We start from the raw sequence: 10,555 nt of genomic DNA, 5'->3' as shown, positions 1-10,555 counted from the left end.
ATCTATGCCAAAAATCACCCAGAGACGGGTTTCACTGGAGACCTACCAATGAAATAGCAGGAAAATGCCGGAAGCATGATGAAAACCAGCAAATGAGGTACTATTCAGATATCTTCCACATCATACAGGCATAAAGACATCTGAGCTAGCAGTTCTCCAGACCATCTCAAATAGCAAGCTCACGTTCAGGGGATGAATGGTTAGAGCTCAATAGCAGTTTTTCCTTGGCAAGCAGAAGGTCCCAGATTTGATCGCTAGAGTCTCTTCAGTTAAGAGGGTCTCAGGTGGCAGAACTGGAGTAGACCGGCAGCCAATCTTAGTACATAGACTCAGTTTGATGAACCAATGGTCTGATGCAGTATTGGGAAGTTGCATATGAGGAATATGGCAGTGCAGTCTCAGTGAGGTTCATTTCAGTCCCGTTGCATCTGTAGTGGGGGGAATTAGCAACACATTTGTAGGAGAGGACCCTCATTTTGGCTTCCTGAGTGCTGAGAGGCTGGGGTTATTTAGAAGAGTGTACGACAGCAGCCACCTTGTCCTGGCTTTGTTGGAAACCCTGAAATCTAAAAGAAAACAAGGCATCAGTGCTTAATTTCTAATATGCTGCCTAATATCCTTTCTCCTTCAAGGCACGGACAGCAGGTGGAACAAGCTTCATTAACGAGGTTGCCACTTCAAAAAACACCCAGTATACTGGTTTCACCTGTGGGATGAGCCAAGCATCCACACACATACACAGACATGCACACTGCTGTTACATCAGGGGTCAGCAACCTTTTTCAGCCCTGGGCCAATCCACCGTCCCTCAGGCCATGTGGTGGGCCAAACTATATTTGGGGGGGGGGCAGGGGAGAATGAACGAATTCCTATGCCCCACAAATAACCCAGAGATGCAATTTTAAATAAAAAGACACATTCTACTCATGTAAAAACATGCTGATTCCCGGACTGTCCGTGGGCCGGATTGAGAAGGCGATTGGGCTGTATCCGCCCCCCGGGCCTTAGTTTGCCTACCTCTGGTCTACACACTTGTGATAATGCAATATTTCCTAACCTGAACATTTCATAGACTGGCCATATCACTGCAGTGCCCATATCTGCCAGCAGAGAGCAGGAAAGACAGTGAAATTTGATCCTAAGGCACTTGCGGAGTTTTGAGATTTTGCTAGTAAATGTCAGAAGTTGCTTACACTTCTTAGGTAAAGGTAAAGGGACCCCTGACCATTAGGTCCAGTCATGACCGACTCTGGGGTTGCGGCGCTCATCTCTCTTTATTGGCCGAGGGAGCCGGCGTACAGTTTCCGGGTCATATGGCCAGCATGACTAAGCCGCTTCTGGCAAACCAGAGCAGTGCACGGAAGCACCGTTTACCTTCCCGCCAGAGCGATACCTATTTATCTACTTGCACTTTGACGTGCTTTCGAACTGCTAGGTTGGCAGGAGCAGGGACCGAGCAACGGGAGCTCACCCCGTCGCGGGGATTCGAACCGCCGACCTTCTGATTGGCAAGTCCTAGGCTCTGTGGTTTAACCTACAGTGCCACCTGTGTCCGCTTACACTTCTTACTGGCATCCTAAAACAATAGCAAGTATGGATAAACGGCAACTATATTCCTAATATTTACTGTAACGTGTATAAATCTGTGGCAGCCAACCAGAGTCTACCTGTTACTGTTGCATTGGTGAAATGATGATAGTCGGTGGTTCTCTGCTGTTGTCTCTCTCTCGTTCGGACCACGAGAAGGTGGCAAAAACAGACGAGGGTGGGATTTGTGTGGTGGTGGTCCATAAAGAGCATCCCAATCCATGTCCTGAATCCTGCAGTCGAATCACAGTGAGGGGAAAATTCAGTTCGTGTCAAAAAAGGTTATTTATGTATGCCACTACTGTGACCCATGTTCTGTTAGCCCCAAAATGGAAAAGGTCCCAACTAAAGAAAATTGGCAACTTAAACTGATGGAATATGCGCAGTTTGCAGACCTCACATATAGAATAAGAGAACAAGAAGAACATACGTGTAAAGAAGATTGGAAAATGTTTATTGAATATATGGGGGGGAATTGTGTACACTTGAAAATGTGGGCAGCACTAAGATAAATTCAACAGTGTAAACAAGTTTTGATGGATGTAATAATGGAATACTGAACGGTATAGTTTATGTGAAATATGCAGGGATTCATGATATGCAAAACGAACCATCGAAAGAGAAAAAGGGAAGCCATTGACATTTTAAGGTTGTTTAAATGAGTATTTTAAACTGTAAAACAGAAAATTTAATAAAAATTATACGCACACAAAAAATGAACTGAAGAAGGGAAAACTGAAAAACTGACAATAAAAACTAAAATTGAGAGATTTGGACATCCCTGCTGAGCACATGGGAATTTGTAAACCCTTTATCCATAGATCTCAGGGCAGTTCACAACATAAATAAATACAAAAACAAGCCACGAATGTGTGAACAAGCAGAACGTGTGAACAAGCTAAAGGGCAGTTACCATGGGACAGCTGCAGAAAACTGGTACTGTCCATCAATAGGTAACCTGCACGCCTGACTGCTTAAACCTAGTCAACATTTTTTAATCAACTGAAGTTTGAGTTGATTAAGTTTGCTATTAAGCTGATAAAATCATGCAGCCTTCATTGTGGGCTTTCCCTTGCTCTTTGGGTTTGCTCACTTGCTTCTTTTTTGAAAGTCAGAGATGTTTGAGAACCTTCCAGCCTTATGGCCCTAGAAGGAGAGAGAGAGAGAGAGAGAGAGTAGCCCAGGCCTTACCCAGGTCAGCTGCTTCATAGCCTTTGGGCATAATTGTCCTGTCTATCCGAGCAATCAGCCAGGCTCCCACGATGACGCTGCACAGCAGACGGAACAGGCAGGCCCCCAGGCCCAGCACCACGTTGTAGAAGAACAAGAAGTAGTTGAAATTGTGGAAAGCTTTCCTGGAAATAAGGACAAATCGCCACAGGAGAGTCACAATAGCAGACGCACTCAAGGAGGCAGCATCAAGTGCAAAATGAATCAAACTGCTTCTAGCTTTCAGGCTTCCAGCTAAAGGTACACGTGGGAATCAAAAGCAAGTCACAGGATTGTACAGATGGGCTCCGAGTCCAGTCATACTCAGAGTAAGCCCATTATAGTCCATTACTTTCAGTTGCTCCACTCTGAGGGGAGGTTAGCTGGACACAGGGCCAGACTTTGGCCTTTCAAATTTCAGCAGCACCCTGTGTGGGGGCCAAAATTGGACACCCCCTCGCAGCTCGCCTTCGGTTCTTCCCAATTCACTACGTCATACTTGTGGCGCCATGTTTGTTTTCAAGACCTTCTCTTGTGCAAACTCCCTTGTGAGGATGGCACTATTATAAAGTATAAGGGACACGGGTGGCGGTGTGGTCTAAACCAATGAGCCTCTTGGTCGGCGGTTCAAATCCCCGCGACGGGGTGAGCTACCAGCTCCTGCCAGCCTAGCAGTTCTAAAGCATGCCAGTGCAAGTTGATAAATAGGTACTGCTGTGGTGGAAAGGTAAATGGTGTTTCTGTGCGCTCTGGTTTCCGTCACAGTGTTCTGTTGCGCCAGAAGCGGTTTAGTCATGCTGGCCACATGACCCGGAAAGCTGTCTGTGGACAAACGCTGACTCCCTCGGCCTGAAAGCGAAATGAGTGCCACACTCCGTAGTTGCCTTTGACTGGACTTAACCATACAGGGGACCTTTACCTTTTTTTACCTATTAGAAAGTTTAACCACTAAGTAGCACCAGATACCAACAGGTAGCACCACCAGGGGATGTGGGTGGCGCTGTGGGTTAAACCACAGAGCCTAGGACTTGCCGATCAGAAGGTCGGCGGTTCGAATCCCCGCGACGGGGTGAGCTCCCGGTTCTCGGTCCCTGTTCCTGCCAACCTAGCAGTTTGAAAACACATCAAAGTGCAAGTAGATAAATAGGTACCGCTCCGGCGGGAAGGTAAACGGCATTTCCGTGCACTGCTCTGGTTCGCCAGAAGCAGCTTAGTCATGCTGGCCACATGACCCGGAAGCTGTACGCCGGCTCTCTCGGCCAATAAAGCGAGATGAGCACCGCAACCCCAGAGTCGGCCACAACTGGACCTAATGGTCAGGGGTCCCTTTACCTTTACTAGCACCAGATTTAACATTTCTGGGTGGTCACAGGACTTTCCTGTTGCTGTTGTGTTCTTGTTCAAGACAGAGAACAATGTCCTTGCAAGAATCCTGACTAGTATGTTCTCCCGGCAAACACTATGGTTACACTTTTCCTCCATCAGACAGAAGCAGCAAACATTTCTTGCCTTGCACAGCTTCGACTGCAACAGATTTTTCTATCATGAACTTGAACAATGGGAAGTAGAAAGGCCAGCTTTTTTCTAGCACGGCTCCAACGCCTTTAACAACTGCATGATAAGCAGAAACTCATTGGCAGGACCAGTAGATGTGTCTGTTGTGCAAGTTGGATAAAATATTAAGAGCCCTCCCCTGGACAAAAAACAAACCCCGTTGGCAACCCAACTTCCTTGCCCTGACCTGTTATCAAGAGCCAAAGGCTTTTCCTTGTCAGTCAGCAAAATCTTCGGCTGAAGAAAGAAGGCAGTAGCTGTTGCAATCTGCAGTTGCATGAGCCCTATGACAACTGCAAGTGTGAGGCTGAGGCAGAAAAGGCAGAGAAAAGTGACAGTTTTATGAGATTGTAACACAAATATAAGGAGCTGAATGCCAAGGTCAGGTATGCATCAGTACATTTCTTTCCCAGCTATCACCGACAACAGACCGCTAGTAATAATTGAAAGACTGATTTAAAAAACCAGCAAAGTCAAAAAATGCCATGGATCTACAAGGGTTATTAAGGGAAATCTGTGCTGAGCTGCAAATGGGCTCTCCTACAACTGCTATTGGACCATAAAGAAGGCTGGTCGCCGAAGAATGGATGCTTTTGAATTATGGTGCATGGAGGAGACTCTTGAGAGTCCCATGGACGGCAAGAAGATCAAACCTATCCATTCTTAAGGAAATCAACCCTGAGTGCTCACTGGAAGGACAGATCCTGAAGCTGAGGCTCCAATACTTTGGCCACCTCATGAGAAGAGAAGACTCCCTGGAAAAGACCCTGATGTTGGGAAAGATGGAGGGCACAAGGAGAAGGGGACGACAGAGGACGAGATGGTTGGACAGTGTTTTCGAAGCTACCAGCATGAGTTTGACCAAACTGCGGGAGGCAGTGGAAGACAGGAGTGCCTGGCGTGCTCTGGTCCATGGGGTCACAAAGAGTCGGACATGACTAAACGACTAAACAACAACAACACAACAACAACTGCTATGCCACACCCACTGGGGTGGCTGGAAAATACCAGGATGTACACATAGGAAATCGGCAATACAGTGGTACCTCGGGTTAAGTACTTAATTCGTTCTGGAGGTCCATTCTTAACCTGAAACTGTTCTTAACCTGAAGCACCACTTTAGCTAATGGGGCCTCCTGTTGCTGCCACCACGCCGCTGGACCACAATTTCTGTTCTCATCCTGAAGCAAAGTTCTTAACCCGAGGTACTATATCTGGGTTAGTGGAGTCTGTAACCTGAAGCATCTGTAACCTGAAGCGTCTGTAACCCGAGGTACCACTGTATTCCCAATAGGAGGGTGAGTCAATTGCAATTCCACTTGTTGTAACTTGCAATCTTTGGGCAAATGCACACCTAGAGTCCTTTGTGTTAAGTTGTGGGTGAACATATCAGACGTCACAGCGATTCTTCAAACAGCTCTTGTTTATTCACAGGCCAGAACAGAACTGAACTCAAGGGTTCAGCCAGCCTGCTTATATAGAGCTCCACTAGAACGCAACAGTAACCATTTTCTGTAACTATCCAATCACTGAACGTCACTTTCAATCCCTTATTTGCATATGTGGACCTGAGTGAAAACTATCTACAGTATCCCCCTGCTGGCCCAGGGTGAGAACTTCAGTACATAACACTTTGCACCCCTGGCAAGGAACTGTGTTGGAGCCCACCCACCCCCTGAAAAAATCAACTTTGTGCCGTGGTGTAAGAAGAATAGGAAGCATCTCCCATGTTTGATCTCACCACGACAGCAGCAGCACATCATCGCGTACATAAGCACCATACACTTCATAGTCTGGCAGCTGATATTTACGCCCTTCTCGGGCCTGTGCCCCCAGAGGGAGCCAGTTTCATCAACCTCTAGGTACACCTCTGTGTTCGGGTAGCAGTAGGAGTCGCCCACCTAGAAGCAGCTCAGCCAGATGGGGAAATGGTAAATGTCTGGATTGCGAGGACCAGAAGGTTGAAAACCAAATGTTTGACCCCCCAAAATGAGAGTCATCAGGTTCACAAGCACAGCTTGCAAAGGGCACTTCTATTTATGTTTTCTGTGCCTTTGATAAAGCACAATGAACACCTGAGAATGAAATAAATGTTTTGTGAATGTAGGAAGCGGTGGGCAAAACTGAGAGATGATCACTCACCCAAGACTACCCAGCGAATGCCTGCCTGACCAATGTCCTGGCTCACAACCTCCTTCTCAGTCAGTACCCTAGTAGACTGTACAAAAAATGCAGGGCACTTACATCCCAGTTCCCAGACTTTTAAGCATTTCGATCCCCTGACCATGCTTGATGGGCAAAACGAAACCATACATGAACATCACCCCAAAGAGGCACTGAACTGTGTGGATGATCAGGTACCCTAGAGGGAAAAAGCACAAATGAACAATTAACAAGGGAAGAAAGGGGCATACACAATCATCATTTCACAAAAAAGACAGTCACGTACCCCATAGTATGTATGCAATTTGCCAACCAGAGTATCTTGCTATTGCGGCCTGTTAATGTTAAAATAAAATAAAAAATGGAGAGACGTTTATATACAATAAACTCTCAAATGTATAATAGAAAATAAGAATATACACATGGCCTGATATATAATAAATCTCCACTAGGACTTCTACTATGGACCATCTTCCTTGCTGAAGCCATTGATACCAAAGCTAAGCAGTGATAAAAGACTAACAATTGGGACCAGTCATAAACATTCTGTCTCATTCTCCCAACATTCCATGTGACGAAGAAACTGACCCCAGCATGCCATTATTTTTTGTATGTATGTATGTGGCACTGTGGGTTAAACCACAGAGCCTAGGACTTGCCAATCAGAAGGTCGGCGGTTCGAATCCCCGCGACGGGGTGAGCTCCCATTGCTCAGTCCCTGCTCCTGCCAACCTAGCAGTTCGAAAGCACGTCAAAGTGCAAGTAGATAAATAGGTACCGCTCCAGTGGGAAGGTAAACAGCGTTTCCGTGTGCTGCTCTGGTTTGCCAGAAGCGGCTTAGTCATGCTGGCCACATGACCCGGAAGCTGTACGCCAGCTCCCTCGGCCAGTAAAGCTAGATGAGCGCCGCAACCCCAGAGTTGGCCACGACTGGACCTAATGGTCAGGGGTCCCTTTACCTTTACCTATGTATGTATGTATGTATGTATGTATGTATGTGTTTGGTTGGTTGGTTGGTTGGTTAGTTATGGGATCTGTATTCCAGCCTTCATCATGCAATGGTAACAGAGCAACAAATCAACTACAGAAAATCAACACATCAAAATTGAATTAAAAACCTATTCACATATTCCTTCATTTGCCACAACAGCCATCTTAAAACAGACTAAACTTCAAAAGACTGGGCAAAAACATATTTTTTCCTGGCACCAAATGTTCCTCAGTGTCAGCACCTGCCTAATCTCTACAGGATGAGTGTTTTACAATTAGGGTGCCACCACTGAGAAGACCCTGTTCTGAATTCTGACCCTCCAGCTTTCACTAAGCAATGGTACAGCCAAAAGGGACTCACCAGCAGATCTCGATTCATAGGCAGGATAGGACAAGGGGAGGTACTCCATTATATAACTGGGACCCTGACTATTTAGGGCTGTATAGACCAACACTTGCATCTTGAATTGGGCTGAACATGGAACGAGCAGCCAGGGCAGAGCTTTCCAGACAACGTCTGGGTGACGTAGCAGAGATTCAGGTTTTTGCAAGATAGGTTACTGCTGCGGGTAGACTTGAAGGGGAAGAGAAGTGAGAACTCACCACATTTTGAGAAGATGACAGCCTGACAAACACCAATGGAAGGAATTGCTTCTGGCCAGCCCACAACCGTTTCATGTGCTTTCTAGGAAAATAGGGTAGTCGAGTTTATTTATATGCTGCCAGAGTCAGCTGTGCCCCCAAAATACAAATACAATTTGGACTAGACTTGACTTTGCCAGGACTTAAATTGGCTGCCTAGATCTGCTTGGACAAGCTGCTCTTTCTTTTCCTCCACTCCCCCCGGGGTCCCGAAATCCTCGCGGAATAAGATACAAGGCACAAAAGCATCTCCATACCTGTAGCAGGCCAGGATGTGGAACACGTAGCTGACACTCGTGAGGCAGGCAGTGACGGTGGTGAAAAGCCACACACCTGTGGGACAAAGAACCATCACCTGTGTGACCTCATCCTCTCTGTGAGGTCATATCCTCAGTCAACACAACCTCAAAACTGCTCTGCTTTCACAGGCATGGAAGGTACCAAGACGCTTGCAAGCTTCAGAACCGTTACTCACCACCCTCTTTTTACTTGTGAGTCAATGTATGGGAAATGCATCCGGAAAACAAAACGTATTGAGGAGTTAGTGATCTGACACAGAGCCCTTCCTGCCTCTGTTCCTTCCCTCTCCCTCGCTCTTGTTAAGTTTTTTGATGGTGTGAGAACAGTCTTTGATGTCCTGAGAAGATTGGGAGGAGGTGAAGACCCCCCCACAGCTGCCTTAATCTGTTTGGGAGGATAGTGCTGGGTACCTGCTTTCATGTTGGAGATTGTTTTGAGAAAGTGAGGCATTGGGAGGGGGCGGTTGATGGATTATCTGCACGTAGCCACTCTGGAAAGTTACACAGGTTATCTATAAAATCGGACAGTATGGGCAGAGTTTCTTTGAAGCTCATGTGACGACTGATCGGCCGCAGGGCCGTGCAAACTGAGGCGACCTGGGGGCAGTGCCAGATTTAGGTAAAGGTAAAGGGACCCCTGACCATTAGGTCCAGTCATGGCCGGCTCTGGGGTTGCGGCACTCATCTTGCTTTATTGGCCGAGGGAGCCGGTGTACATCTTCCGGGTCATGTGGCCAGCATGACTAAGCCACTTCTGGCAAACCAGAGCAGCGCACGGAAATGCCATTTACCTTCCCACTGGAGCGGTACCTATTTATCTACTTGCACTTTGACATGCTTCCGAACTGCTAGGTTGGCAGGAGCAGGGACCGAGCAACGGGAGCTCACCCCGTCGCGGGGATTCGAACTGCCGACCTTCTGATCAGCAAGCCCTAGGCTCAGTGGTTTAACCCACAGCGCCACCCATGTCCCAGTGCCAGATTTATGTATAAGCTAAACAAGCTATAGCTTATGGCCCCACTCTGTTGGGGGGGGGGGGGCAAAAAAATTAAAGGAAAAAAAACCTGGATGTATATTTCCAAAATATAAGATAAAAAATAAAATAAAATAAAACCTACATACAGCAACAGTGTTTTGTTTTGTTTTGTTTTGTGTTGTGTAGGTGTGATACAAATTTTAAGGTCTTAGATATATAATAAATGTACCAACCAAGCACGTACATAGATCAGCACCGGAGGACCGACCTGAAATCATTTTTCATTCCCAAACTGTCCCAAATTGACCAAATGTTTTCTCTGCAAGGTCAAAGGAAAATGGAAAAGCCTCCCCATTGTTCTTTCCTTCACAAACCCTGTCTTAAGGGTATGTCTGTGTTTGAATAGGGTGAGCCTGTGACCTGGCCCAGGAACTAAGTATTTATCATTACTAAGAATTTATCCTTACAAAAGACAGGCCAGGCTCCCCAGGCAATCCAATCCTGACCATTAAACAGGTAACCTAGCAAACAGGAGGTAAACAAAGCACTCAGATTTCTACTGCAGACCGCCCTTTCTGTGATGTAGGTATGATGTTTCTGGGGGTGGTCTTGAGCTACAGTGGGCAATTTCAAAAGTCTATATAAGGGCTTGCACACCATTGTTCTGGGTTCCTCCTCCCTCCTGCGTGTGGTGAGTGAGGACCCTGTTGCAACAGATCAATAAAGATCAAGCTTACTAGCTGCTTTGCTTCTCAATATTCTCTGGTTGGCCTCTGTTATTTTCTCCTACCGATAGGGAACCTACATAAGGACTCTATAAGGGCTCTTGGATACCCCAGAAGGGAAAAAGGGCAGATTTTTGTTTACAACATAGGCTCCTATTTGTTAAGTGCAAATGGCTTTAGATACCTATTAGGTCCATAAATTACCATATATCATATATTCAACACACAAAAAACAGCTACAATTTGTTCTTGACAAAGGACAGCTGGACATATAAAGGGCCCCATTGCCTTCAGTAGCTTAAAAGGTAAAGGGACCCCTGACCATTAGGTCCAGTTGTGGCCGACTCTGGGGTTGCGGCGCTCATCTCACTTTACTGGCCAAGGGAGCCAGCTTACAGCTTCCGGGTCAT

General features: G+C 46.5%; 1 protein-coding gene across 3 annotated transcripts in view; it reads right to left on the bottom strand.

Moving 5' to 3' along the window:
* The window catches only part of LOC310752622 (stimulated by retinoic acid gene 6 protein-like), a 29,921-nt gene continuing 19,366 nt past the window's right edge, over positions 1-10,555 (bottom strand). Inside the window, exons 11-18 of one of the 3 annotated variants that reach the window (XM_083593427.1) lie at positions 8,403-8,478; positions 8,107-8,188; positions 6,800-6,848; positions 6,595-6,712; positions 4,538-4,657; positions 2,779-2,942; positions 1,668-1,820; positions 7-293 (exon numbers count right to left, since the gene is read on the bottom strand). In XM_083593427.1, coding sequence (XP_083449553.1) covers positions 208-293; positions 1,668-1,820; positions 2,779-2,942; positions 4,538-4,657; positions 6,595-6,712; positions 6,800-6,848; positions 8,107-8,188; positions 8,403-8,478 — 848 coding nt within the window. In that variant the 3' untranslated portion in view covers positions 7-207. Of the gene's footprint in view, positions 567-1,667; positions 1,821-2,778; positions 2,943-4,267; positions 4,658-6,594; positions 6,713-6,799; positions 6,849-8,106; positions 8,189-8,402; positions 8,479-10,555 lie in introns of all 3 variants that reach the window. The other 2 variants (XM_083593426.1, XR_014542999.1) reach the window with 2 other exon arrangements.

Source organism: Podarcis filfolensis (genome assembly GCF_964270895.1).
Source record: "Podarcis filfolensis genome assembly, chromosome: 17".
Lineage (NCBI taxonomy): Eukaryota > Metazoa > Chordata > Lepidosauria > Squamata > Lacertidae > Podarcis > Podarcis filfolensis.
The sequence above is the reverse complement of the archived record's forward strand: the minus strand, read 5'-3'. Positions and strand labels throughout refer to the sequence as shown.